General features: G+C 53.1%; 3 protein-coding genes across 10 annotated transcripts; 1 reads left to right on the top strand and 2 right to left on the bottom strand.

Annotated features, from left to right (window-relative positions):
- Nucleotides 1-122: 122 nt before the first annotated feature.
- On the bottom strand, nt 123-19,073 carry CDCA5 (cell division cycle associated 5). 4 transcript variants are annotated; one of them, XM_073014813.1, is made up of 10 exons: nt 18,895-19,073; nt 18,593-18,687; nt 18,449-18,514; nt 18,329-18,364; nt 2,399-2,512; nt 1,939-2,030; nt 1,569-1,667; nt 747-813; nt 486-613; nt 123-407 (listed from the first exon to the last, which is right to left on the bottom strand). In XM_073014813.1, exons 1-10 carry the CDS (start codon nt 18,938-18,940, stop codon nt 260-262), a joined length of 891 nt encoding a protein of 296 aa, XP_072870914.1. In that variant the 5' UTR covers nt 18,941-19,073; the 3' UTR covers nt 123-259. The 4 variants fall into 4 exon arrangements, with proteins under 4 accessions (XP_072870914.1, XP_072870921.1, XP_072870916.1 ...); XM_073014820.1 differs by adding an exon at nt 14,120-14,554 and having other exon boundaries at nt 139-613; XM_073014815.1 differs by having other exon boundaries at nt 332-407; nt 500-613.
- A 76-nt stretch (nt 19,074-19,149) lies between these two features.
- On the top strand, nt 19,150-23,347 carry ZFPL1 (zinc finger protein like 1). Of its 4 annotated transcripts, none has more exons than XM_007990590.3 (8): nt 19,150-19,338; nt 19,650-19,759; nt 20,069-20,180; nt 21,361-21,554; nt 21,663-21,735; nt 21,871-22,017; nt 22,265-22,382; nt 22,875-23,347. In XM_007990590.3, exons 2-8 carry the CDS (start codon nt 19,658-19,660, stop codon nt 23,059-23,061), a joined length of 933 nt encoding a protein of 310 aa, XP_007988781.1. In that variant the 5' UTR covers nt 19,150-19,338; nt 19,650-19,657; the 3' UTR covers nt 23,062-23,347. The 4 variants fall into 4 exon arrangements, with proteins under 4 accessions (XP_007988781.1, XP_007988855.1, XP_007988936.1 ...); XM_007990664.3 differs by having other exon boundaries at nt 19,187-19,338; nt 19,637-19,759; XM_007990745.3 differs by having other exon boundaries at nt 19,190-19,320.
- TMEM262 (transmembrane protein 262) lies at nt 22,926-24,055 on the bottom strand. 2 transcript variants are annotated; one of them, XM_007991052.3, is made up of 3 exons: nt 23,805-24,055; nt 23,598-23,697; nt 22,926-23,478 (listed from the first exon to the last, which is right to left on the bottom strand). In XM_007991052.3, the coding sequence occupies exons 1-3, from the start codon at nt 23,976-23,978 to the stop codon at nt 23,402-23,404; spliced, it is 351 nt and encodes a 116-aa protein (XP_007989243.1). In that variant the 5' UTR covers nt 23,979-24,055; the 3' UTR covers nt 22,926-23,401. The 2 variants fall into 2 exon arrangements, with proteins under 2 accessions (XP_007989243.1, XP_007989399.1); XM_007991208.3 differs by having other exon boundaries at nt 23,335-23,478; nt 23,630-23,697.
- Between the last annotated feature and the right edge of the window lie 3,940 nt (nt 24,056-27,995).

The following is a 27,995-nucleotide window of genomic DNA, read 5'->3' as shown; positions in this document are numbered from 1 at the left end:
AACATCACCCTTGAGCTCTCATCTCAAGGCTGACAACAACCAGGTCTGGAACCTTCTGTAAGGGGCAGGGGGAGGGCAGGGCCATGTCAGGGAGGGGTAGATCCAGGATGGGTGAACTGAGGGAGTGGGGGTGATGTCAGAGGGTGGCTGAGGGGCTGAGCTCAGTGTGGACGTGGTGACCTCCTGCTCCCCACCTGAGCCCAGGGCCCACAGACACTTGGCGGAGCTGAAGCTCAGCTTCTAAGTTTATTTCCAGGATCTAGGGAGAAGCTGGCTGATGGAGTGGCCTCCCGAGGAGGTGTCCGACCTCTGACCTGGGGCCTAGCCAGGCCTGACTCTGGTCTCTGTGGCTGTGGGGCAGGTCAGGCAGCATGAAGAGGAGACCTGCCTTCCGGGGGTTTGGGTCACTGCAGGCAGAGACAGCTAGAGTGAGCAGTGTGGGGCAACCGCCTCTTCCCTCCCCGCTGCCACGGCTGCCCGAACACCTGAGCAGAGCCACCTCCAGCAGGGCCTGGGTTTCCTCCTGCAGGGCCTTCACTTCATCCTGGATGGCCTGGGCCGCCTCCTGGATGGCCTGGGCTCCCTCCTTCAGGCTCTTATACAACAAGGTGGGCTGGACAAAGGGTTGCAGGGCCCGAGGTGGGTAGCCTGCTGTGCAGGCCAACCCGAGGCCCCTCTAGGAGAGCTGGGCTGGGAGGCAGGGAGAAGGCAAGACAAAGAAAGGGGGTCCTAGCTCAGGGTCTCACCAGGTTTTGCAGCTTCTCCCCCAGGGCCAGGTTGTGCACTTGGGTGGTGTTCAGTGACTCCCGAAGCCTAGGGTTGAAAAACAGACCCCTCCCACCTCAGCCCCCAGGCTTTTGTTCCAGGCAGCACCCCTCCCCCCACCTCCTGCATCAACCACCTGGTCCTATAGCCACCTGGGACCAGTGTTTCACTAAGAGCCCAGTCCTCCTGTCCCAGCAAAACCACAGGTGGGACGAGAATGTTCTCCCTGAGTGATTGGTAGCAGGGGACCCAGAGAAAGACTAATTATGCTTTTTGCCTTCCTTTGCAAGAGCAGGGCAGGCTGCCTCTGGGTGAGCTAGAAACCCTCTCAGGCTCCTCTTGGAAGGGGTGGGTGGTAGAGGGCTAGCCGCTCCTTTGGGCTGTAGGCAGGGTTAAGACAGGATTCTCTGTGGCTCCAGGCCAGTGACAGGGTCAATGCTGGAACAAGCCCTGCCGAGGGGTATGAATGGGAGGGCTGATCACTCAGGTCTATGGCCTGGACGCCTCTGTCATGCCCCGCCCCCACCTCAGGACCTCTGCTGACAGATGGGGCTCTGACTCCAGCATTACCCGAGAGGGGTGAGTGGCCACGGGATTGTGCAGACCCCAGCTCCAGGGCCCGACATCTGGGGAACAAGCCCCTCCCCGAGACTGAACGCTCCTCAAGTTCTTGGACAATTAAAGGTGGGGGTTCCTGAATGCCTGCTCACCAGGCATGTGGGCCCTGACCTGAAAGCCAGACCTGGCCTCAGTTGGGGGCAGCCCTGTCACCCTATCTGCCCCCATCTGCCCGCCCAGCTCACCTCATGCAGTCATTCTGCAACTGCCTGATCTCCTTTGAGGTCCGCTGGGGGCCCCAGTCTTCCTGATCTAGGAACCGGTACTCCTGGACCTCCGAGTCCCTGGAGCAAGTGGGCAGTGAAGGTCAGGCCAGAGGGTCTAGGGGATGAGGGAGGTGGGTGGGCAGTGTGGGGGTGCCCAGCCAAAGGCCCAGGTTCCAGCAGGCCTCTTTGGGCCTCCTCTCTGCACGGGCCAGGGCTGAGTCCTGGCCCAGGTTTGAATGTTTCTGGGTATGGGGTGGGGAGAAACACCATCCGCCTCCCCCAGTTTTGCGCGTGCCTGCATGCTCCTGCACGTGCACACACTCTCTCTCTCTCTCTCATGCAGCCTTACGATTCAGGGTCTTTGGGCTCAGTGGGCTCAGATGTGTTCAGGAGTGTAAACAGGAACGTGACGGTGGGTTCCAGTTGTTCTGAGCAAGGTGGCTTTGTAGAGAAGGTGCCAAGGTGACTGGAGAGGGTCGAGGCTGCTCACCCAACAGCCCGGGTCCTCCCACGCCCCCCATCCTTGCCATCTCCCTGCCTTTCAGGGGCCCCATCTTCTGTGTCCCCCACCCTGTAGAGAAAGCGTGGTAGGAGGTGTGAATGGAACCTGTCCAGGAGGCCCTCCAGCGCTGAACTCCCCTGCACCCATTCCTCAGCCCTGAACCCAGGAGCTGGGCCTGGACGCCCTGACAGCTGGGGGTTGGGTGTGACGACGGGGGTTCAGGCCTCCATTCAGACACAGGAAGAATTTCTCCAGCTGTCCTGCCTTCCCTGCCCGCCGCCTTGGGAGGCGCTGGGGTTTCCGTCACCTCCGAGTTCCGCTTCTCGGAAGCCTGAGGGTCCTTGGGTTCCTGCTCCTCAACAGGCTGCACCACTCGCTCGTTGGCCAGCTTAGAGTGGGCTTTTTGTCTGCTCCTAAGAGACTGAGAGAGACAGAAGCCTGCTAGTCACCCACACCTACCATCCCCCCACGCCCTTTCTAGCCTGGTCTGTTTTTTGTGGGGCAGCTTCCAGCCTGGGGAGCGTCTATCACCAGCTTTATCCAGCATGCCAGACCCCCCTCAAAGTGAAAGTTGCCAGATTTAGCAAATACAATACAGCCTACCCAGTGAAACCTGAATTTCAGCTGAAAATGGAGACTTTTTCAGTATCTGTCTCACATAATGTTTGGGATATACTTACACTAAAACACGATTCACTGTTCATTTGAAACTCAAATTTAACTAGGTGTCCTGTATTTTATCTGTCAGTCCTACCAAACTACATGCTAAAAATATTTTGAGGCTGAGTGCAGTGGCTCACGCCTGTAATCCCAGCACTTTCAGAGGCCAAGGCAGGAGGATCGCTTGAGCCCAGGAGTTGGAGACCAACCTGGGCAACATAGCAAGAACCCATCTCTACAAAAAATTTAAAAATTGGCTGGGCATGGTGGTGTGCACCTGTAGTCTCAGCTACTTGGGAGGCTGAGGTGGGAGAATCACTTGAGCCTGGGAGGTCGAGGCTACACTCAGGTGTGTTTGCATCACTGCACTCCAGCCTGGGCTTCAGAGCAAGACTCTCAGGAAAAAAAAAAAAAAAAAAAAAAAAAAGGCTGAAGTTAATAGAATTGTGGCTATTTTTCACCCTGGTATTTTTCAGAATCCTGTGCATCTACTGGCCAAGTAACCACAGACAAGGTCCTTCTTCACACTGAGTCCACCTGCCCCTCTAGATCCCCATGGACTTGTGGCAGGGGGCTTGTGGCTGCCCCTGTTATACTGTTATATTGTACCTTTCTAGGCAGCCTAAAATTACACAATTCCTGAGCATGTGATATAAACCGACAGCTCTGCAGAGGGCCCGTAACCCTGGAAAGTCCCTGAGCTCCAGCGTGGTATGACTGCTGGAGAATAGGCAACTCTGTCACCAGGGGAACCTGGCTGCGTATAACAAGATCCACAGAATGATGGAGAGTCGTGCCTCTGAGAACCTCACTTCGGAAACGGCTTAAAGAAACAACTCCGGGCCGGGCGCGGTGGCTCAAGCCTGTAATCCCAGCACTTTGGGAGGCCGAGACGGGCGGATCACGAGGTCAGGAGATCGAGACCATCCTGGCTAACACGGTGAAACCCCGTCTCTACTAAAAATACAAAAAACTAGCCGGGCGAGGTGGCGGGCGCCTGTAGTCCCAGGTACTCGGGAGGCTGAGGCAGGAGAATGGCGTAAACCCAGGAGGCGGAGCTTGCAGTGAGCTGAGATCCGGCCACTGCAGTCCAGCCCGGGCCACAAAGCGAGACTCCGTCTCAAAAAAAAAAAAAAAAGAAAAAAAAAAGAAACAACTCCAAATAAAAGTAATTCACACGGATGACCACAGTAGCTGATTTGCACCATGAAGAAAAGCTGCAAGGGGCCTAAAAGGCCCAAATATAAGAAGTGGTAAGGAAACAAAGACTTCTTCACGTGGTAGGACACAATTCACTCATGCGCTTACTGGTCTCCTGTAAACATTGCCTGTGGCATAGGCCTTGGGAACATATAGATGGACACAACCTGGTTCTGCCCAGGAGAAGTTCCAGAGGATGAGGGAGGCCCCAGGTTTGCAGCTGACAGTACGGGCGGATGAGCCACACAGAGGTCTGTACAGAGCCCTGGCTGCAAGAGGAAGGAGTCACGCACTCTGCTTTGGAGTTCCAGAAAGACTGCACACAGGATGTGCCGCCTGGTCTCAAACAAAGATGCAGGGGAAAGCAGAAGAAGGAATGGTGTAAGCAAGAGCCATGGGGTCCTGCAAAGGGCCCATGGCAGGGCCTGGGCTATAGCCCACAGGGGACGAGGAGGCATGGGGATCATTTTGTGTCTGTCTATGTGGGCTGTTTGGCATAGTTCAGAGGATAGGTGGAAGGAGCAGACACTGGGGGCAGGATGCCAAGGGCCTTGGAAGTGAAGAAGAGAGACAAGCCACTAACTGCTGCATGTGACAAGTGTCTAAACTGTGTTAATCCTGGAGAAGGTATGCATGAGACCCTGTCACACCACAAAAGAGGATCTTACAGTGGTATGAGCTGGGTACCAGTGTACCCACATAGGGTTGCCAAATAAAACACAGAATGCCAGGTTAAATTGGGATCTCAGATAAATGATGAATTTTTTTTGAGACTTTATTATTTATTTTTGAGACAGGGTCTCACTCTGTCACCCAGGCTGGAGTGCAGTGGCATCCTCATGGCTCACTGCGGCCTCGACTTCCCAGGCTCAGATGATTCTCCCACCTCAGCCTCCCGAGTAGCTAGAACTGCAGGCCTGCCACCACACCCCGCTAATTTGTGTATTTTTTGTAGAGATAGGGTTTCACCATGTTGCCCAGACTGGTCTCGAACTCCTGGGCTCAAGCGATCCTCCTGCCTTGGCATCCCAAAGTGCTGGGATTACCGGTATAAGCCACTACACCCAGTCCGATTGAGAATTTCTTCTCCAAAATGCCTATCTAGAAGTGTTTTGGATTTCAGATTTCTTAGGATTTGGGAATATTAGCATTATCTGAAAATCCAGAATCCAAAATGCTACAGTGAATGTCAGGGCAGTGCTCACAGTTTGGGATTTTGGATTTTCTTTTTTCTTTTTTTTTGAGATAGAGTCTCGCTCTGTCGCTCAGGCTGGAGTGTAGTGGTGCAATCTCAGCTCATTGCAAGTTCCGTCTCCCAGATTCATGCCATTCTTCTGCCTCAGCCTCCTGAGTAGCTGGGACTACAGGTGCCCGCCACCACACCTAGCTAATTTTTTGTATTTTTTAGTAGAGATGGGGTTTCATCATGTCAGCCAGGATGGTCTCAATCTCCTGACCTCATGATCTGCCCGCCTCCTCCTGACCTCATGATCTGCCCACCTCGGCCTCCCAAAGTGCTGGGATTACAGGTGTGAGCCACTGCGCCCGGCCAGGATTTGGGATTTCCAACCCACATATTTATACCCCATATGTGGCATGGGACATAGTTGTACTAGAAAACTATTATTTCTCTGATTTGGGAAACGCTTATCTTTTTTTTTTTTTTGAGACACAGTCTCGCTCTCTTGCCCAGGCTGGATTGTAGTGGCGCAATCTCAGCTCACTGCAACCTCTGCCTTCAGGGTTCAAGCGATTCTCCTGCCTCAGCCTCCTGAGTAGCTAATTTTTGTATTTTTCTTAGAGACGGGGTTTCACCATGTTGGTCAGGCTGGTCTCAAACTCCTGACCTCGTGATCTGCCTGCGTTGGCCTCCCAAAGTGCTGGGATTGAGGCAGGGTCATGCTTATTCTTAAAAAATTGTGTTGTTTATCTAAGATTCAGGCTTAAGTGGGCATCTTGTATTTTTTGCTAAATCTAGCAACTCTAACACCACGGACACATGTTGGTGCCCATCAGAGGACACTGGAAGGCATGAAAAGCTCCATGATTACCAGTTGGTACGTGAGGAAGATGAGCAGATAGACAGACAGACAGGACTGGGGTCCTCTCAGGGTCCCACCAGCCAAGCACAGACAGGTGCTTAATTCAGACTTAGACAGAAGATAGCTCAGGACCCGGATTTGAGTCCTGCTCTGCTGCTCATAGGTGGGGCAGCTGCAGGAACTCAGGCTCAGCTTCCTAGCCTGTGAAATGGGTATTCAACTCCACAAATATTGATTGAGCCCTAACTTTGTTCAAGGCCCTTTGCTCAACGCTGAAAGGGTACAAAAATGAATCTCCTCCTTTGAGGTTTAATCACAGGCTGTGTAAAATGCTACTAGCCATCAGTGATGAGGAACTCTGCTGGTTGCTTTGCATATGACATCAACCTTGAAAACAACCTCCCGACCAACTCCGTTAGAGAGATGGAATTGGCCCCACTTTTCAAAAGAGAAAACCAGGGCTCGAGAAGAGTCACAGATGGGGGTGTACTGATCCCCAAGCAGGTGGCTATCAGGGAGCCTGCCAACCTGTCAGCCACACTGTGGAGAGGGGAAGGCAGCCTGGTCTAGGCCCACATGTTGGGAGAACCACCAGGCCTGAGCTAAAGCCTCATCTCAAGGGGTGGTGGGCCACCGGGCTGAGGAGGACCTAGGCAAGGAGGCAGGGGTCCGTAGGCTGTGTGGGGAACTGCCCTGTGGAGAGGGAGGGTGAAGTTCATTCTCCAAGAAATAGGGACAGGTGTGAGCCAGGGGTTCAGACCTCATATGCACATTAGTGGGACTAGAATTTTGGTGTGGGAGGCTCATGCCTGAGGCAGGGTGCCAGGCGCCATCACTCCTGACTCCACCTGTGCCCCTCCTACCGGGCACTCAGAGGCTCTCTGAAGCCCCTGTCCCCAGCTCCCACTGGAGGGGCACACCTGCCTAGGCTGGTGAGAAACCACCACACCCACTTACTCCATGACGTGTCTGGACACTGGGAGAACAGAGACAAATAGGACCCTGCCTCCAGCCTGAGCTGGAGTTGACACAGCTACTGTGTAAACGTGTGTGCAGAGCAGACAGAATGGAGCTTGAAGGTGCTATGATGGAGGTTTGTGTGGACTTCTGGGATTTCTGGGACTTAAAAAGGGAGGGAACGGTCAGTTCTACTTGAAAATTGTTCATTGAGCACTCACCATGCACTAAGTGCTTTACTTGTATTATCTCATTGTTTTTTTTTTTTTGAGATGGAGTCTTGCTTTTTCACCCAGGCTGGAGTGCAGTGGCACGATCTTGGCTCACTGCAACCTCCAGCCCCCGGGGTTCAAGTGATTCTTCTGCCTCAGCCTCCCGAGTAGCTGGATTACAGGTGCCCACTACCACGCCCAGCTAATTTTTGTATTTTTAGTAGAGACGGGGTTTCATCATCTTGGCCAGGCTGGTATTGAACTCCTGACCTCAAGCAATCCACCCACCTCAGCTTCCCAAAGTGCTGGGATTACAGGTGTGAGCCACCGCACCCAGCCGGCCATCTCATTTTTAAACACTGTGGCACAGGTATTATTATTGTCCTCATTTTACAGATAAGTAAACTGAGGTACAGCAGAGTCTAATTATTATCATTTGCCTGGGGTCATACAGCTAGAAGCTGGCAGAGCCAGGATTCAAACCGGGTTGGATTGCAGAACCTGTGCTCTTTGCTTTCACCGGGTGGGGCAGGTGGGGAGGAAAGACTGAGCAGGGGTGGCGTGTGAGCCAGACTTAATGACGCAGGGCTACCCAGGTGACGCAGGAGTGGGAAAAGACACAAGAGGCAGAGAGCAAAGGTTCAGAGGCAGGGACCTCCGAGCAACTCGCAGCCTGCGTTGGGTCTATGGTCTGAAGCCTGGACACCAGCCTTGGCCTGGAGTCCTCATGAGCCCCGCTAAGGTGTCAGGAGCCCCCTAGACCAGCCAGGGTTCTGGGGTGCAAACAGGAAACAATGCTGGCTGATTTGAGCAAAAAGGAGTTTATTGGGAGGATGCTGGGGAGTCACAGAACTCATGGAAAGAAGAGACTTCAAAGGGCAAGCACTGTAGGGCGCCGACTGCCAGAACCAGGACGGGGGAGGGCCTGCAGACGAGCAAACACACATTTCCCCCACCAGACACTGCTGGACAGGCGGTGCCTTCATCCCTGCTCACACCCATTGCTCAAGGTGGGGAATCTGATCAGCTTAGGTCCTGGTTGCGGGGATCCACCAGCGAGCATCCATTCTACCGCAGCACGGAGCATGGGAAGTCAGCAGAGGTTTCTGTTTTGGCTGGAGAGCAGTGGCACAATATTGGCTCATCACAACTTCCACTTCCTGGGTTCAAGCCATTCTCCTGCCTCAGCCACCCAAGTAGCTGGGATTACAGGCAACCGCCACCAGGCCCAGCTAATTTTTCTACTGTTAGTAGAGACGGAGTTTCACCATGTTGGCCAAGCTGGTCTTGAACTCCTGACCTCAAGTGATCCGCCAGTCTTGGCCTCCCAAAATGCTGGGATTACAGGTGTGAGCCACTGCACCTGGCCCAATTTCCTTCTTTTTAAGGCTGAATAATATTCCACTATATCGATAGGTCATACTTTATCCATTCAGCTGCTGGTAGACATTTGTGTTTCCAGCTATTTGGTTATTGTTGAATAATGCTGCTAGGAACATGGGTGTACAAATCTATTCCAATCCCTGCTTTCAACTTTCTCTGGTCTTATTACACTCAGATGTGAAATTGTATTAAAAGGTTTTAAAGGTCAGGCATGGTGGCACACGCCTGTAGTCTCAGCTACTTGGGCGGCTGAGGTGGGAGGATGGCTTGAGTCTGAGAGGTGGAGGTTGCAGTGAGCCCAGATCACAATACTGCAGTCCAGCCTGGGCGACAGAGCCAGACCCCGTCTCAAAAAAAACCAAAACAAACAAACAAAGGCAGGGGTTTTGGCTGGGCATGGTGGCTCACACCTGTAATCCCAGCACTTTGGGAGGCCGAGGATGGTGGATCACCTGAGGTCGGGATTTCAAGACCAGCCTGACCAACATGGAGAAACCCAGTCTCTACTAAAACTACAAATCAGCTGAGTGTGGTGGCACATGCCTGTAATCCCAGCTACTCAGGGGCTGAGGCAGGAGAATTGCTTGAACTCGGGAGGCGGAGGCTGTGGTGTGCCGAGATTGTGCAATTGCAGTCCAGCCTGGGTGACAAGAGTGAAACTCAGTCCCCCCCCAAAAAAAGAGTTTTAAGGAGAGGAGAAATAGTCCCAGCATGCCAGCCATGGTGATTCACACCTATAACCCCAGCATTTTGGGAGGCCGAGCTGGGCGGATCACCTGAGGTCAGGAGTTCAAGACTAGCCTGGCCAACATAACGAAATCCCGTCTCTACTAAAAATAGAAAAATTAGCCAGGCATGGTGGCGGGCATCTGTAATCCTAACTACTCGGGAGGCTGAGGCAGGAGAATTGCTTGAACCCAGGAGGTGGAGGTTGCAGTTAGCCGATTGTGCCACCACACCCTAGCCTGGGCAACAAAAGTGAAACTCCATCTCAAAATTAAAAAATTAAGGAGGGAAGAGACAGGATCGTATTGTGTGTTTTAGGAAATATGTTCTAGCTGCAGTGCAGACAGTGTGGAGACACAGCAGCCAAAGGGAAGCACCCATAGGAGGCTAGTGCAATTGTCTGGTGACTGTGGAGTGGGGGGATGTTGAGGGGGATGGGGCTGGCCAGATGGGGTGAAGGAAGGAGCTGGTCCTGGGTTCCTGGCCTGCGTGACTGTGTCAGCTGGTGGCTCTGCTAATGGCACAGAGAACACAGGAGTAAGCAAGCTGCTGGATGAGCAGAGCTTCAGATGACTTCCTGAAAGGCAGTTCTAGATTCTGATTTGTAGCTCAGGACAGTTTTAGGTTGGAGATAAAGATGGCCAAGTCTTGAGCAAGGAGGCAGTTCAGAGAACCTGAGGCTACCTGGCAAGAGCAGGCAGGTGGGAAAGAGGGTCCAGGACTGAGGCCTGGTATCCAGACATTTCAGGAAAAGCCAAGAAAAAGGAGCTGGCAGTGCCATAGCCCCAAAGAGGGTGTGCTGGCAGAGTCCTGAGCTTGGAATACTGGACATTAGGACATCACTGGTTACCTTTGAGCTGTAAAGAGAGTGATGAGGGCATTGGGAATAAATTCAAAGCCTGAGCTGGAGTTGGAAACAGCAACTTGGAACGTTCCTTCAAGCTTAAAAGGAGGGAGTAATGGTGGTAGCTAACAACAGATGCTGGCCAACTTTTGGTGGTTTTTGTCTTTTGAGACAGGGTCTATACTCTGTCGCCCAGATTGGAGTGCAATGGCGTCATCATGGCTCACTGTAGCCCTGACCTCCCAGGCTCAGGTGATCCTCCCACCTCAGCCTCCTGAGTGGCTAGGACTACAGATATGCGCCACCACACCCATTTTTTTTTTACATTTTTTTGTAGAGTCAGGGTCTCCCTATGTTGCCCAGACTGGTCTTTTTTTTTTTTTTTTTTTTTTGAGACGGAGTCTTGCTCTGTCGCCCAGGCTGGAGTGCAGTGGCCAGATCTCGGCTCACGGCAAGCTCCGCCTCCCGGGTTCACGCCATTCTCCTGCCTCAGCCTCCCGAGTAGCTGGGACTACAGGCACCCGCCACCTCGCCCGGCTAGTTTTTTGTAATATTTAGTAGAGACGGGGTTTCACCGTGTTAGCCAGGATGGTCTCGATCTCCTGACCTCGTGATCCACCCGTCTCCGCCTCCCAAAGTGCTGGGATTACAGGTTTGAGCCACCGCGCCCGGCCAGCCCAGACTGGTCTTGAACTCCTGAGCTCAAGTGATCCTCCTGCCTCGGCTTCCCAAAGTGCTAGGATTACAGGTGTGAGCCACTGTGCCCAGCCTGGTTGTCATTTTTTAACAACAAAGCAAATAAAAGCCATTTAGGATTTGGCAGAAAGAGGAAGGTTTCAGAGACAAGATAATTGGATCAAAAGCCAAGGTGGAAAGGTTAGCCTTGAAGAAAGGACTCGTGTCCTCTGGGTCAGAAAAGGAGGCCAAAGTGAATTAAGTCTGCGGAAAACTTAATGGCCTTGATTTGTTTGGATGACTAGGAGGCAAGTACGGGTATGGAGGATGGGATGGGAGGCTGGTCTGTGCCACCTACATGTAGGGTCCTAGCCTTACCTAAGGCCAAGTGGGAGAATTTCCAGGCATCAGCATCTTTGAGCAGCTCCCCAGGGGTCCCACAGCACCTGCTGCTACACAGCGTCCAGTCTGGACCATGGAGTGAGCAACTCAGGCTCCTTCAAAGGGGCCTGAAAGGGAATGGGGAACAAGGGCTGGACTTGGGAGGATGTTTACTTCCCAGGCATCTCCTGTGGGCACTGGGGGAGCTCTCAGCACCCTCACCCCAGACCCGGCTTTCTTCCTCCTGGAAGAGGATCGGATTAGGGACTGGACAGAAATAAACAAGACAAAGGGCAGGACAGGCCAGGCACGGTGGCTCACGCCTGTAATCCCAGCACTTTGGGAGGCCAAATCACTTGAGGTCAGAGTTCGAGACCAGCCTGGCCAACATGGTGAAACCCCATCTCTAATAAAAATATTAAAATTAGCTGGGCTTGGTGGCAGGCGCCTGTAACCCCAGCTACTGGGGAGGCTGAGGCAGGAGAAACGCTTGAACCCGGGAGGTGGAGGTTGCAGTGAGCTGAGAGCACGCCACTGGACTCCAACCTAGGCGACAGAGTGAGACTCTGCCTCAAGAAAAAAAAAAAAAAAAGTGGGGCAGGACAGTGATCTACCATGGGGCAAATGGGGGTGAGTGGGGCTGGGAGCGCCCGGACAAAGGGACAACCCCAGTGATGCAGCCCACAGGAGGCCTGGCCTTACCCTCGGCTCTGCCTTTGACTCAATAAAAGAAACATAGTCCATGGACAGGCAGAAAATCTTTAATCAGGATTTTTTTCCAACTATAAAACAAAATCCCATTTTTTTCCTTAAATTTAGTTCCTCAGGAACAGAGAAGTTTGCAGTGATGATCTCAACTCCGCATCATCTGGTGACCCCTGATTCTGCAGAACTAAGACATTTCCCAAGAGTACTGCCACATCAGCCAGTGAGGACAAGAGTTCTTTAGTGCCGTTCAGCTCAAGGACACCTAGGCCTCCCCCGCAAGGGGGCTTGCTTGCAAGTCTGACAAAGCACAGTGTTGAGCAGATGGCCTGGGACTCCCAGGCCTGGCAGAGGGTTTTATTAGGGCCTGCCTGGCCTGCAACGTTTCTTCCAAGTACCCTGACCCAGCACTCATCTTCACTGGCATTCTCTGTTATCCATCAGCTCCTCTGCACACCTCAGTGTCTACTTCCATGAACTTATAAACATCAAAAGGTACAACGGACTGGGGTGCGGTGGGAGAGTCGGGGCAGGGCAGCCTTCGAATCCACACTATTGAATCCTCAGTATTCAAAGAAGAGAAAGATGGGGAAATTCTCCAGAGATCATGACATGCATCCAGGCAGTGTTCTCATGTGAGAGGATAGGGAGGCCAAAAACTAAAACTGCTATCAGCCCCCACCGCTGTCTGGTACACAAGGAGTTTCCGAGGACTTTACAGGTATAGTTGCAAAATGCTAGTAAGACTGGCACTCTTCAACTTTTTCTTCTAGGGCCAAGTAGACTCTGTGTAACTTATTTTGTAAGAAATGGGTGTGGGTGACAAGAGGGGCCATCTTCCACCCCTGCAGCAGAGTGGTAAGACTCCAGCGTGGGCCCTGTGCAAGGCACCAGCCCAGAGGCCGTGAGCCACAGAAACCCACAGCACCTGGTGGCCCCTTTGCTCCAAGCAGCCAGTGCCCTATCAACCTGGCATTTACCAAACATCTCAACAGCAGACCAGAACTAGAAAACACAGCTTCTTAGCCGGGCGCGGTGGCTCAAGCCTGTAATCCCAGCACTTTGGGAGGCCGAGACGGGCGGATCACGAGGTCAGGAGATCGAGACCATCCTGGCTAACACGGTGAAACCCCGTCTCTACTAAAAATACAAAAAACTAGCCGGGCGAGGTGGCGGGCGCCTGTAGTCCCAGCTACTCCGGAGGCTGAGGCAGGAGAATGGCGTAAACCCGGGAGGCGGAGCTTGCAGTGAGCTGAGATCCGGCCACTGCAGTCCAGCCCGGGCTACAGAGCAAGACTCCGTCTCAAAAAAAAAAAAAAAAAAAAAAAAAAGAAAACACAGCTTCTGTGTAGTACACACTTATGGTCTGAGACCCAACTAAGGCTTCCCACATCCTTCAAAACTCAGACTTCACAGGCTGAATGTCCAGCTTCTTCCTCCAAGATAGAATTGCCCTCAGCCCACGAATTCTCTCTGGGACTATTTACAGAATTGGAAGGAAAACCCACGGAACCGAAAACTTCTTTAGGCAGATGAGTTCAGGAAGAAAGCCACCAACAGAAGGCAGCTCAGGATGGAAAGGCCGAGGCTGGCAGAACCCCTGGGCCTATTTCCAAGGAGCCACCCTTCCTGGCAAGAGCAGAGGGTGCCCCTCACCTCAAGCCTCAGCCCTTTAACTTCTGGCTGGGCCAGTGATTCTCCTCCCCAGTCTGTGGCCCATCTGGAAACTGACTGTGGTACTTTGGAGAGATAGGAAGGACAGGACGACAAGAGACAGGACACCAGTGAGTGGCTGGGCCAGGCGGCCCCATTTCCTAAAACCAAGATGGCTGCCACTGCTGCCTAAGCCCTCAAAGGCAGACAGGCTTCATGCGCAGCACCAGCACACACACAGGTAACAAGACCAGGGGAGGGGACCCTAAGTGTCCCCTCCACAAGGAGGGGGCTATGTACAGGACAGGAGGGAGAGTCTGGCCAGGTGCACCCCCCACTGCATCTCATTCAACCAGGAGATCAAACTGCTCAGCAGCTTCAAACTCCGCGTTCATGGCCGCCGCCCACTCATCCAGCTCCGTTTTCTGAGGGAAGAGAAATGGGGAGCAGGTGAGTGAGAAGGGAACATGGTGGCTGGAGCATCTCACCCACACCCTGCAGGTGCTGCCTATCCCCCAAAAGAGCCAGAGCCCCAGCCGTGCACGTCTGCCAGAGCACACGGCAGAGAAAAACCCCTGCCTCTCACTCACCAAGATCTCTGGCATCTTCTTCTTCTTACGTTTCTGTTTCTCGGGTGGTGGGGAGATTCCAGGGAGAGTCATGTCTGGGGCCCAGGGCTTTGCACAGACTCTGGGGACCTCAGTGAATTTGGAGCACACCACTGGTGAGACTCCGGACAAGTCTTCTGCCCCCAGCAGCCCCTCGAAGCCAAAGCAGGACCGGCGGCCTGGGGTGGAGGTGGAGGCAGAGCCCAGGGTCTCCAGCCGGCTGTAGGAACGCCTGACTTTCTTAGACATTTCCAAGTCTCTGGCGTCCAGCTCTCCTTCCGTGGAGCTGGACTCGGCATCAGGGTTGGGCACAGGAGTGGTGGTGGGGGTGGCAGGGATGCTGTGTGTCTTGAAAAGGTCCTCTTTAGTAAGCTCCCTGCCAGGGGGCTCGTTTTCTTTCTCCAAGAGAAAGGCAATCTGTACCAGGACAGAAGAGAGGATGCCCCCAGTACTTAGTTGGACTGCTTACTTCCAGAAAAGCCTGAGAAGATTCAGCGTGGAAAGAAAGACCCACAGGACACACACTTTTTTAAGGAAGAGACAAATCAGACCCTGAAAGAGACGAGGGGAGAAGAAAACAACCCACCATTGCTTCCGAGGAGTCTGCTTTTGTGACACGAGTGGACTTGCCCCCATCTGCTGATGCTGTCGCTTGCTTCCAAAATGTGCCCAGCATCCAGCCTCCCCTCTGACCAACTCAAGCCCTCATTAGGTGTCTTCTAGACCAGCTGAGCAACCTTTTTTTGTTTGTTTTGTTTCCGGATATAGGGTCTTAACTCTGTTGCCCAGGCTGGAGTGCAGTGGCATGATCATGGCTCACTGCAGCCTCAGCCTCCAGGGCTCATGCAATCCTTCTACCTAAGCCTCTGAGTAGCTGGGACTACAGGCATGTGCCACTCTGGCTGATTTTTTTTGTTTCTTTGTAGAACAGAGGGATCTCCCTATGTTGCCCAGGCTGGTCCCAGTGACCTTCTGATTTCTCTCCACATTTCCGCCCTTGCCTTCTGTGGTCCATCTGCCACACAGCTGATGAGGATTGTCCTAAAATGTCCACTCAGTCCATAAGTATTTATCAGTCACCTGTTCTGTGCCAGGAACTGGGAATACAGCAGGGAATAAAACAGAGAAAACCCCTGCCCCATTCTAAGGGAAAAACAGATAAGAAAATTCAGTATGATGTGAGCAGTATCAAGCACTACAGGAAAACACAGAACAGGACAGAGTGCTTGGGGCAGGTTAGAATTGCAAAGAGATAAAGGTCAATACAGGCCTCACTGAGGTGACATTCTTGCTACAACTTGAAGGAGGTGTGGGAGTGACTCGTGGCCAAGTGTTCTAGGCAGTGGGAACAGAAGGTGCAAAAACCCTGAGGCCACAGCGTACTAGTCAGGGTCAAAGAACAAGAGGCCAGCGTAGCTGAAGTGAAGGAAAGAGGAAGAAACTGAAGATGAAGTTCAAGAGGTAACGGGTGGCCAGACATGGTGGCTCATGCATATAATCCCAGCACTTTGGGAAGCTGAGGTGGGTGGATCACCTGAGGTCAGAAGTTCGAGAGAAGTCTGGCCAACATAGTGAAACTGTCTCTACTGAAAATACAAAAAAATTAGCTAGGCGTGGTGGCAGGTGCCTGTAATCCCAGCTACTTGGGAGGCTAAGGCAGGAGAATCAACTGAACGTGGGAGGCGGAGGTTGTAGTGAGCCGAGATTGCGCCACTGTGCTCCAGCCTGGGTGACAGTGCAAGACTCCAACTCAAAAAAGGCCGGGCACGGTGGCTCACACCTGTAATTCCAGCACTTTGGGAGGCCGAGGCGGGCGGATCACGAGGTCAGGAGATCGAGACCATCCTGGCTAACATGATGAAACCCCGTCTCCACTAAAAATACAAAAAAATTAGCTGGGCCTGGTGGCGGGCACCTATAGTCCCAGCTACTTGGGAGGCTGAGGCAGGAGAATGGCATGAACCCGGGAGGCAGAGCTTGCAGTGAGCCAAGATTGCGCCACTACACTCCAGCCTGGGCGACAGAGTGAGACTCCGTCTCAAAAAAACAAAAAACAGGGAAGCTGAATAAATTGGTGGTCACCACTACCACTTCCTCATCCTCTGTAGCCAAGCAGTCACTCAGGTCCTGGCAACTTTATCCTGTTTGATGTACCGTGAATCTCAGTCAGTCAACAAGAATGAGTGGCCACTAGGAAAGGCAGAAGTCCCTACCCTCAAGGTGCCTATGTTCTTAGAGAGGAGAGAAAGACATCAAACATGCAAGAAAATACACTATAAGAACTGGTAAGGATCAGGCACAGTGGCTCATGCCTATAATCCCAACACTTTAGGAGGCCAAGGTGGGAGGATCACTTAAGTCCAGGAGTTCAAGACCAGCCTGGGCAACATAGTGAACCCTCATCTCTACAAAAAAAATTAGAGAAAACATAAAAAAATTAGCCAGGCATGGTGGTGTGCGACTGTAGTCCCAGCTACTTGAGAGGCTGAGGAGGATCTACAGTGAGTCAAAATCTCACCACTGTGCTCCAGCCTGGGTGGCAGAGCAAGACCTTGTCTTTAGAACTGGTAAGGCCTTGGGCCGGGCGCGGTGGCTCAAGCCTGTAATCCCAGCACTTTGGGAGGCCGAGACGGGCGGATCACGAGGTCAGGAGATCGAGACCATCCTGGCTAACATGGTGAAACCCCGTCTCTACTAAAAATACAAAAAAAAAAAAACTAGCCGGGCGAGGTTGCGGGCGCCTGTAGTCCCAGCTACTCCGGAGGCTGAGGCAGGAGAATGGCATAAACCCGGGAGGCGGAGCTTGCAGTGAGCTGAGATCCGGCCACTGCAGTCCAGCCCGGGCTACAGAGCAAGACTCCATCTCAAAAAAAAAAAAAAAAAGAACTGGTAAGGCCTAACAGAATTACATAGAGAAATGTGCCAGCAATAGGATAAGGGTGATCAGGGAAGCCCTCTGGGGAGGGATGCCCTCTGAACCCAGTACTGTGTATCATCCTGGCTTTAGCTCACGCCCTTGGCTTCATGCTTCAGAATTCCTGGACTTCACGTCATTCCACTGGTCTTGGAGCCCCAAGGTAGCGCTTCTCCAAACCATTCTCCCCACAGCTCCCAGAAGGGTCTTTCTTAAAACATTCAAACTTGACTCAGTCACTACCTTACCCAGAACTCTCCAAAGGCTGCCCACAGACCCAAGAATGAAGCCCAAGTCATGAGTGTGGCTTTTGTGCCTCATCGGGCTCTGCTCGGCCTCTGAAAACATGGCTTCTTCTTTGGCCTGGAACCCTCCAATTTTTTTTTTTTTGAGATGGGGTCTCGTTTTGTCGCCCAGGCTAGAGTGCAGGGGTGCGATCTTGGCCCACTGTAACTTCCGCCTCCTGGGTTCAAGCGATTCTCCTGCCTCAGCCTCCTAAGTAGCTGGGACTACAGGCATGTGCCACTATGCCTGGCTAATTTTTGTATTTTTAGTAGAGACAGGCTACTCTACTATCATGTTGGCCAGGCTAGTCTTAAACTCTTGACCCAAGTGATCTGCCCGTCTCGGCCTCCCAAAGTGTTAGGATTACAGGTGTGAGCCACTGCACCCACCTCTACTTGTCTTTAAAGACTCAGTTTAAATGTTTCTTCTTCCATGAAACATTCCCTGAGCCACATGGTCTGGGTTAGCCACCATCATAGCATCTAGTATTCCTTATTGCAGTCCCAGTACAAAACGCTGCCATCACTGGTCATTTGTCTTTCTCCCTAGTTGACTCTAAGCCCTATCAGCTCTTCAAAGGAGTTCACATTTCTCATTCATTGTGTCTTCAGATTGTCTATTAATGAAACATCCTTTGATAATAGCTTGTGCTAAAACTGTAAAAATGTCATACACATGACTTATCTTAGAACACCCATAAATGAAAGCTAAAGGCAAAATGGATTAGAAAGGCAGTATGTGGAGTTAAGACATCGCTCAGTTTTTACATGAAGTTCCAGGAAAATGGTAGAAATACACAAGGCATAAAAAGTTAAGTGTATTAAGTCTTCAGGGAGTACTCAAGACTGGCAATGCATGCAGGTGCCCAAAGTCAAACTGTTTCTGTAGTACTGCAAAACAGCTCCCTGGGCAGATGTGAGCAGCCAATGTATGCTGTCCACCTCTAGAGTGACCCAGATTCTACTTAATTAAGTAGATGAAAGTGAACTCACCCTAGGGCTCCTGCGAGGTGACTGGACAGCTGGGACCTGCGGGGTACAATACCAATTATCTCATAGCTAGCCCCCAGTTTTGCCCGCCTACTCACCCACAACACCCTCCTTAGCTTTTACCTCTACAGCATGGGCCACGATCCTCTTTAAAACGATGGGCTTTCTGATTGCAGCCGCACTGGGTGTCTGGAGAAGAGGGATGAACGTGAGCTCAACATTAGGTGAGGGGCCACAAGGGGAGGAAGTGAGAAACCTGGGGCTCACCTTCGGCCAGATTTCAGGGAGGATGCTCGGGAGTTCAGAGCCTGATTTCCGCTGGGACCTCCGCAGAGGCTTAGTAGGAGATGGGGCCCTTGGCCCTGGAAAGAGAAAAAAGTTAAGTGGTAGAGGAGGACTCTAGACCTTAGAGTCCAGAGAACAGGTTCTAGAGACAGCGAGAAAATTCCCAAACAAGCCCGTCTAAGGGCGCCCCACTGGAGGCAGCAGCGGGAGAGAAGGGCAATCTTTCACAGGACTGCGTCCCCCAAACGGCTCGACCTCACGTCTCCCACGCGCCCTCCGCTCACCGGAGCGCTGAGCGGCTCCTCCAGACCGCGTTCGCCTCCCAGACATAACTAAGCTCGGTCTTGAGCTCCTCCAGCGCCGCCGCCCCGGGCGCGCGCCAACGGGGAAGGCCACTCGCTGCAAAAGACTTTCGAATTACCCGCCCTGCGGAGAAGGAAGCGGAAGTGACGTAGGGAGAGAGGTCCGCGGCGCTCGGGCCCCCACTCTTTTCCACCGGTATTCACGCCTAGCGTCAGCGGAGGCGTGGCCCAGGGGTGCGATGGCGTCATCAGGGCGCGCCGCACCCGGAAGAGACGTGGCAGCGGAGGGATAATCGGGGCGGCCGGGGCTGAAGGGAGCGGAGCAAGAAGCTTGGAGAGCGTGGTCCCTGCCCTTCCTCGCCTCGAAGCATCGCTGCCGCCCTTCGGAACCGGTGCAGCGGCCGATCAGTAAACACAGAGACTGGGGTCTGTAGAGAAGGGGCGGGGCTTGGAGGGGGTGGGGCTCAGGAGAGGCCTTGGGGGCGGGGCCGGTGGTATCGGGGAGTCGCTGATGGAGGGGCCTGGCCAGGGGCGGGATCCAGAAGGATTGAGGGGTCGCCGGAGGTGGGATTTATGCAGGGGGTGTTTCCCCGCATAAGGAGGAACAGTGGGCAGAAATCTTGGGTCGGGGCGAATAAGAGAGTGTCTGGGGGAGTTAAGAGTGGAAACTGGGCTGGTGAGAGCGTAGTGGTGGCCACCAGAACCTGGCTTCCTACCAACTCAGGCCCCTTTCCCAGGATCGATCATGGGGCTTTGTAAGTGCCCCAAGAGAAAGGTGACCAACCTGTTCTGCTTCGAACACCGGGTCAACGTCTGCGAGCACTGCCTGGTAGCCAATCACGCCAAGGTGGGGCCTTCAGGGGAGCGACTGAGCGGGGCACTGGGTGGGCAAGGCGGTATTGGCTTCCTCCAAATCCATGAGGGACCCCGCGCTAGAATGTAAGCCCCACAAGGGCAAGGACTTGGTTTATTTTGTTCACTGATATATCCCCGCCCCCAAGAGAGAGTCTGGCGCACAGTATGTGCTCAATAAATATTGATTGAACAAACAAAAGGATGAGTCTCCTCTGTGACTAGAGAAAAAGAGACCGTCAGACCTTGGGGTGATAGGCCGAGCAGCCCCAGCACCAGTTGTGACATCTCTCTCCCACTCCAGTGCATCGTCCAGTCCTACCTGCAATGGCTCCAAGATAGCGACTACAACCCCAATTGCCGCCTGTGCAACATACCCCTGGCCAGCCGAGAGACGACCCGCCTTGTCTGCTATGGTGAGGCCTTGGCACCTCGGGGGGATCAGGCCATCCTCAGGGGCCAGCTTGGTGACTGGTTTCCAGGCCCTCCTCAAGCAGCAGGACAGTGAGTCCCCCAAGTCTCAGAACCCAGATTCTAGTCATATTAAAGTTCCTTACCTGCTCTGTAAGTTCAGGCAAGTTATTCTTCCTTTCTAGGCCTCACTGTCTTTCCTAAAAATTAAAGCTCCTAGTTCCTCTTTCCTAAAAATTCAGCCCTGCCAATCTGGAGGTTTGAGCGAGAGCCAGTCAAGCTTATGTGTATGCTGGTGGCCGTGACTATCAGCTAGCCAGACCGGCATGTCGCTTTCAGATATTCAGGATCCACCACTGATTCCAAGTCTAAACAGAGAGGAAGTGAGTTTCCCACGTTAAAGTTAGCTAAAAGAAGTCAGCAGACATATGTGTCATGACTTTGACCTGAATCTGGAGTAAGAGCCTTAGCTCCAGTTTTTGAAGGAGCTCATGCAAGAGGCAGCTCCATATGTGTTTCTCCTTATGAGTGCGTGTGTGTACTTGCAGGCACTTAATGTACACTGTGTGTTTAAATGAGTGTTAGTGTGTTGATTAGTACTTGGGGGTGAATGAATGGGTAAATGTATGTACGTAAACATGTGAACACAGGTGTGTTGTGGGATTACAAGAGAATGCATGGTTGAATGTGCCTGAGTGTTAGCAAACCTGTGAGTGTATAGATGTGTATGTGTGAAGGCTCCTGTGCCCATAGTGTAGATATAGTGAATGCTACTTGTGTTTGATTACGTGCTTATAAGCACATGTACATGTGTGCCCAGGGATGTGTACATGCATATGTGTGCCTGTGTGTATATCAAGGAACCTTTTCTGAAACTGTTCATTATTAGCCATTAGCCCAAAGAGTATGATGAGTGCAGGCCCAGAGAGGACTCACTGAAAGGAGAGGTGGCATTTCTTCCCACCCAAACTTACCCCTGTGAGCTGGACAGCTTGGTAGCACTGCCTGGACTTAGATGGTGATAGCCAAGAAGACTGATGTTTTAGGGAACAGGACGGGGAGGAGAAGGCTCTGGCACACACGTGTGTCCATATGTCCTGCAATGGTTTGGGGGCTATTGCTAGGCTAGGAGCCCTAAGTGTCTTCTTCCTCATGTCTCTTCTCCCCTGTCTCATGGGTCCTAAGATCTCTTTCACTGGGCCTGCCTCAATGAACGTGCTGCCCAGCTACCCCGAAACACGGCACCTGCCGGCTACCAGTGCCCCAGCTGCAATGGCCCCATCTTCCCCCCAACCAACCTGGCTGGCCCTGTGGCCTCCGCACTGAGAGAGAAGCTGGCCACGGTCAACTGGGCCCGGGCAGGACTGGGCCTCCCTCTGGTGAGAGTCCCTCTGTCTGTCTGACCATCCATCTGCCCTGGGCCCCACCTGAGCCAGATGGGTGGGGACAGTACTAAGCAGCCTGGTGACCCAGATTCCTTCCTCCAGATCGATGAGGTGGTGAGCCCAGAGCCCGAGCCTCTCAACACATCTGACTTCTCTGACTGGTCTAGCTTTAATGGTAAGTGGTGGCTTCCACCGACTGTCTGGGCTTTAGCCTCCCTGCTCTGCTGACAGCTCCCTTGGTCTACAGTCACATGCTCTACCCCTGAGCTCTACCCACTACTTCTGCTGATGGCTCTCTTTCCGCCCACAGCCAGCAGTACCCCTGGACCAGAGGAGGTAGACAGTGCCTCTGCTGCCCCAGCCTTCTACAGCCAGGCCCCCCGGCCCCCGGCTTCCCCAGGCCGGCCCGAGCAGCACACAGTGATCCACATGGGCAATCCTGAGCCCTTGACTCATGGTGAGCCTGGGAGTGACCCAGGCCGCGGAAGGATAGAAAGAGGGTGGTGGAGTGGTTTGTGTACGGGGATCTTGAGGATCCAGAGAGAGACCCACCTGGAGGAACCTGTCCTCAATCCAGGCACAGCCATTACCTCCGCACGATTCTGAGATACTCTGTTAGACTGAGGAGGGCAGGTGATCCCCCTAGCCCTCCCAAAGCGGCCAGTTTTCCTGAGTCTATTGGTGCTAGTGGCTCCACCCTGTAGCCCCTAGGAAGGTGTATGATACGCGGGATGATGACCGGACACCAGGCCTCCATGGAGACTGTGACGATGACAAGTACCGACGCCGGCCTGCCTTGGGTTGGCTGGCCCAGCTGCTAAGGTACACAGGGTCAGGCGGGCAGAATGCCGGGAAGGGGTAGAGAGGGAGTGGGAACCAGAGGCCCTGGGAGGGACAGTTTCATGACCAAAGGGGCTTGTTCTGGGGAGTGACAGTACCTGGTGCTGGGGCTGTGCAGAGGCCTTGGCTGTGCAGCAGAAGCTGTGGTTTGCTTCTCTCTGGGGCTGTCTCAGTGCCTCCTACACAGGAGGTTTGGACTCAGGCTCTTTGAGGCCCCTTCCTGAACTGACACCCCCTAATCTTTGTAACTCTCCCCGACGCCTGACACGTTGTAGTTTCCAGAACACAGTCGTGTGCCTCAGCTGGTCTGAGCTGCACAATAAGGCCCTATGGTGGCAAGTGCAGGAGTGATCATCTCTGAGGCACAGACGAGGAGATGGAGGTTCAGGAATGGGTGGTGACCGGGGCTTCTCTCTAGGCCGTGGGGGCCACCAGGGACTGGGGCCTGACCTGATTTTCCCCTCATCCCCCCAGGAGCCGGGCCGGGTCTCGGAAGCGACCGCTGACTCTGCTCCAGCGGGCAGGGCTGCTGCTACTCCTGGGACTGCTGGGCTTTCTGGCCCTCCTTGCCCTCATGTCTCGCCTAGGCCGGGCTGCAGCGGACAGCGACCCCAACCTGGACCCTCTCATGAACCCTCACATCCGCGTGGGCCCCTCCTGAGCCCCCTTGCTTGTGGCTAGGCCAGCCTAGGACTTGGGTCCTGTGGAGGAGAGGCGGGGTAATGGGGAGGCTGGGGGCACCTCTTCACTGCCCCTCTCTGTCAAGCCTAAGACACTAAGACCCTGGACCCAAAGCTGAGTCCACCAGAGTGGTTGTAGGCCGGGCCTGGAGTCCCTGCGGGTCAAGGATTTGTCTTGGCTTGCTTTCCTCCCGGGTCTCCAGCCTCCCACCCCTTGCCCCATGAAGGAGCTGGCAGGTGGAAATAAACAACAACTTTATTAAAACACCCGAGGCAGCCTTTTCGTTCAGCCTCCTCAGCCCTGTTCCGACTCCCCAGGCCTCAGTGGTTCTCCTCCCGGTACTCGATGGCCAGAAACTCCAAGGACAGGCGGTTGAAGAACATGGCTCCGTTGAGCACTGGGTGGAGGAGAGAGCCCCCCGTGATCCCCAGTACCCTTCCCTGGCTACTCCTTGCCATATCTCAGGGTTCCAAAGCTCCCCGCTCCCCCTTGTACCCTCCCCCTCCCGCCACTCACTCAGGATGGTCAGGGCAGAGCAGCGGATGTACTTGTTTTCTGTCATCTCAGCATAGAGTGACCCCATGGCGGCCCAGCAGATGCTGATCACCTGGGAGAACTGTAGGCCCATCTAGTGGGAGAGTGGCCCCCTGACACAACAGTGGGGTTTCCATCAGCCCCCTGGGCCTCCCGCAGCCAGCCCTTGTGTCCCTGCCCCGAGCCTACCATCAGGACGACCGTGTAGTGAAAGCTCATGTGTTCGTAGTGGTGGGTGATGCAGAAGTTGTGCACGTCGTTGATGAAGATGCCCAGGTGTAAGAAGAAGAGCATCAGTGCAGCCGTGGTGAGCATCATGCCTTTTGGGAAGAAGAATGTGGCGATGCGGTCTCGCAGCCGCATCTTGCCCACAGCGTAGATGCAAGTCAGACTTGAGAGCTGGAGCAAGCAGGCCCTGCCCAGGAAAAGCAGCAGTCTCTGGTTCTAGAGTGCCTGGTATGGAATAGCAGTGGGATTCTAGAACCAGGAGGACAGTGGAGGGGACAAGATTCTAGAACACAGGCTGATTCCAGCCAACACAGGACTGCCTCACAGGTGGTAGGGGTGCTCTGAATTGTGAGATCAGTGGGGGCCCATAGCAATGGCGAAGGGGCAGCAGCCCTAGTTGTCCCATACTCACTCTAGACACTTTTGTGCACATCTCAATTTTCCCACAACGGAGGCAGCGTGAACACAGTCTACAGATGAAGAACGGGCTCAGAAAAGTTGACGGGTGTGGTCTAGATTCACAGCTAGTCTTAGGCAGATGAGAGATTAGGACCCACCTGCATAGCTGGAAGGCATTCCCAGGTGAGGGGAGGCCTGGGGTGAATCCCAGGTTTCAAGTATTTGCTCTACCCTCTGGTGGAAAGGAATTACGAGAAGGAAAGATATCAACAGATTCTTCAGAGCTGTCCCGGGATCTTCCCTGTGCCCTTCCCAGTGTGGCCCAGAGGGCACCTGGCTTTACCATTCTCTCCCCAGATGTTCTTACAGGACCCAATGCTGGTCAGCTTTCCTCTCTGCCACCTTCAGGTGCTTGGAGCATTTTCACCTCCATCAGTCCAAGAGTCCCATGAGACAGCTGGGGCTGGTGGCATAAATCCTATTTGACACTTGAGTCTGAGGCAGAAAGGATGGTCTTCCTCAAGTTGTCATAGCCAGTAAGGGAGGGAGTCAGTACTGAAACTAAGATCTGATACTACCTGAGGCTGTGCTGAGTGAGCAGGGTCAGATGCAAGCCAGAAGGAAAACATTTCCTCCATGCATGTAAGAGATAAGAGCTAGGCTGGGTGTGGTAGCTCACACCTGCAACCCCAGCACTTTCAGAGGCCCAGGTGGGAGGATTGCCTCGGGCCAGGAGTTCAAGACCAGCTTGGGAGACAGCAAGACCCCATCTCTCTCTCTTTTTTTTTTTTTTGAGACAGAGTTTCACTCTCGTTGCCCAGGCTGGAGGGCAATGGCGCGATCTTAGCTCCCTGCAACCTCTGCCTCCTGGATTCAAGCGATTCTCCTGTCTCAGCCTCCCGAGTAGCTGGGATTACAGGCATGCACCACCAAGCCCAGCTAATTTTGTATTTTTAGTAGAAACAGGGTTTCTCCATGTTGGTCAGGCTGATCTCGAACTCCCAGCCTCAGGTGATCTGCCCGCCTTGGCCTACCAGGCGTGAGCCACCACTCCTGTCCAGCAAGACCCCATCTCTTAAAAAAAAAAATTGCTGAGTGTGCTCGTGCGTGTCTTTAGTCCCAGCTACTCAGGAGGCTGAGATGGGAGGATTGCTGGAGCCCAGGAGTCCCAGGCTGCAGTGAACTATGATCATGCCACTGTACTCCAATCTGGGTGACACAGAAAAAAAGAAAGGAAAAGAAAAAAAACAAAGGTGAGCACTCCAAGGGCGTCAACAAAATATGCCAGAAAAACAGCCAGAAATGGTATAGAGTGAGATGACAGCTCCCAGGGATTGAAGCAGGAGAAGAGGAGGGAGGAGTACAGGACTTGATGTTGAACTCAGCCACCCCACTGCCTCCTGCCCAACTGTTTGCCCCAAAAGTTAGGTCCCAGGTCAGCCCAAGACCCACAGGCTGCCTCCCAGCAGTGGGCTTAGAGCCTGCACCCGCCGCCTGTGCTTGCTGGCCAGTCTCCAGACAAGCACAATAGTTCTTCAGAGCCCCATCCTAACCACATGAAAGGGGTGATGCCCCAAGGCCCAGCTGTGGTCCCACTGTTGAAACAATTGTTTGTGCCTCAGTCCTTATTTGAATACAAATGAACTTTTATGCATAAAAGTTCCTAGCTCCTAATTCTATTTTATTTTTGAGACAGAGTCTCACTCTATCGCCCGGACTGGAGTGCAGTGGCGGGATCTCAGCTCACTGCAACCTCCGCCTCCCAGGTTCAAGTGATTCTCCTGCCTCAGCCTCCTGAGTAGCTGGGATTATAGGCATGTGCCACCATGCCCAGCTAATTTTTTTTTTTTTTTTTAAGACGGAGCTTCGCTCTTGTTGCCCAGGCTGGAGTGCAATGGCGCCATCTCAGCTCATAGCAACCTCGGCCTCCCGGGTTCAAGCAATTCTCCTGCCTCAGCCTCCCAAGTAGCTGGGACTATAGGCATGTGCCACCAAGCCCAGCTAATTTTGTGTTTTTAGTAGAGACGGGGTTTCTCTATGGTGGTGAGGCTGGTCTCGAACTCCCGACCTCAGGTGATATGCCCACCCTGGCCTCCCAAAATGCTGGCATTACACACGTGAGCCACCACGACCTGCCTGGATGATTTTTCTTAACACTATTCTCCAACTTTTAAAAACGTTTATAGACTTCTTTGAGTAGGCCTCAATCTATACCCTTTTTCATGTTCTTAAGATTATAGTTTCATAGGCTGAAATCAAGTATTTTAAATGGTTTCTAGACATCCCATTGATTCAGAGGTCAGCAAACTTTTTCTGTAAAATAGTAAATATTTTAGGTTTGGAGGACCATGCAGTCTCTATGGTAGCTACTCAACTCTGCTCTATTTTTTTGTTTTTTGTTTTTTTTTGAGATGGAGTTTTGCTCTTGTCACCCAGGCTGGACTCACTGCAACCTCCGCCTCCTGGGTTCAAGCGAGTCTCCCACCTCAGCCTTGGGAGTAGCTGGGACTACAGGCGAGCTCTTCACCTTTGTGCACAGCTGCACTTTTGTCCAAGTCAGAACCCTGGGAGAGCAGCTCAGGAGGCTGAGGTGGGAGGGGAGGTCAAGGCTGCAGTGAGCCGAAGACAGCACCACTGCACTCCAGCCTGGATGACAGAGCAAAACCCTGTCTCAAAAAAAAAAAAAACCAAAAAACAAAAAAACCAAAAAAAAAAAAATAGGAAAAGAGAACCCTGAGAGTTATCCTCCACATTTCCACCCAGCCCTTCACTCAGCACATTCCATCAGTCAGTCACATAAGCTCTGCTGAGTCTGTCCTTTTTTTTTTTTCCAATAATAGAGAGGGGGCGGGTCTCACTATGTTGTCTAGGCTGGTATTGACCTGACCTCCCGGGCTCAGTTCTCCCACCTCCGCCTTCCAAAGTGCTGGGATTACAGGCGTGAGCCACTGTGCCCAGTCTTACAGGTTCTTAAATGTGAGTGTGTATCAGAACTACTTGAACTACTTGGGAACTTTCTAAAAAGAAGCTAGACCTGGGTGAACCCCAGAGTCTTTTTTTTTCTTCTTGCTCTGTCACCCAGGCTGGAGTGCAGTGGCACCATCCGGGCTCAAGCAATTCCCCCACCTCAGCCTCCCGAGTAGCTGGGACCACAGGCGTGCGCCATCATCCTGGCTAATTTTGGGTTTTTTTTTGAGACAGAGTCTCGCTCTGTCATCCAGGCTGGAGTGCAGTGGTGAGATCTCGGCTCACTGCAACCTCTGCCTACCGGGTTCAAGTGATTCTTCTGCCTCAGCCTCCCGAGTAGCTGGGACTACAGGCATGCGCCACCATGCCTGGCTAATTTTTGTATTTTTAATAGAGACGGGGTTTCACCATAATGGCCAGGCTGATCTCGAACTCCGGACTTTGTGATCCGCCCGCCTCGGCCTCCCTAAGTGCTGGGATTACAGGCCTGTGCCACCGCGCCCGGCCTGTATTTTTTAAATAGAGACGGAGTTTCGCCATTTTGCCCAGGCTGGTCTCGAACTCTTGGGCTCAAGCGATCCACCCGCCTCGGCCTCCCAAGCGCTGGGATTACGGGAGTGCCTCGCGCAGCTCAGCGCAGAGACTTATAATGTGCCACAGATAGTCCTGAAGGCAATTCTGATGCACGTCAGAGGACCAGGCCCTAAGTAGAACTGCGCTAGAGGCACGGTACAGAATAGTGTACATGCATTTAATCCTCGTAGCTCCCCTGTGAACTATGTACCC

Source organism: Chlorocebus sabaeus, chromosome 1 (assembly GCF_047675955.1).
Source record: "Chlorocebus sabaeus isolate Y175 chromosome 1, mChlSab1.0.hap1, whole genome shotgun sequence".
Classification (NCBI taxonomy): Eukaryota; Metazoa; Chordata; class Mammalia; order Primates; family Cercopithecidae; genus Chlorocebus; species Chlorocebus sabaeus.
Note: the sequence above shows the minus strand (reverse complement) of the source record. Positions and strands in the feature narration are given on the sequence as shown.

Bases quoted from the DNA above. Each gene is read 5' to 3' on its own strand.
- CDCA5 (XM_073014820.1), bottom strand. From the start codon at position 18,940: ATGTCTGGGAGGCGAACGCGGTCTGGAGGAGCCGCTCAGCGCTCCG. The intron at 18,688-18,894 runs GTGAGCGGAGGG...TTCTCTTTCCAG, and splicing joins AGGAGCCGCTCAGCGCTCCG to GGCCAAGGGCCCCATCTCCT. The intron at 1,668-1,938 runs GTAAGGCTGCAT...CACTTGCTCCAG, and splicing joins GAGCCCAAAGACCCTGAATC to GGACTCGGAGGTCCAGGAGT.
- ZFPL1 (XM_007990590.3), top strand. From the start codon at position 19,658: ATGGGGCTTTGTAAGTGCCCCAAGAGAAAGGTGACCAACCTGTTCTGC. The intron at 20,181-21,360 runs GTGAGGCCTTGG...ATGGGTCCTAAG, and splicing joins GACCCGCCTTGTCTGCTATG to ATCTCTTTCACTGGGCCTGC. The intron at 22,383-22,874 runs GTACACAGGGTC...TCATCCCCCCAG, and splicing joins TGGCTGGCCCAGCTGCTAAG to GAGCCGGGCCGGGTCTCGGA.
- TMEM262 (XM_007991052.3), bottom strand. From the start codon at position 23,978: ATGCGGCTGCGAGACCGCATCGCCACATTCTTCTTCCCAAAAGGCATG. The intron at 23,698-23,804 runs GTAGGCTCGGGG...ATGGGCCTACAG, and splicing joins ACTACACGGTCGTCCTGATG to TTCTCCCAGGTGATCAGCAT. The intron at 23,479-23,597 runs GTGAGTGGCGGG...TCCTCCACCCAG, and splicing joins CTCTGCCCTGACCATCCTGA to TGCTCAACGGAGCCATGTTC.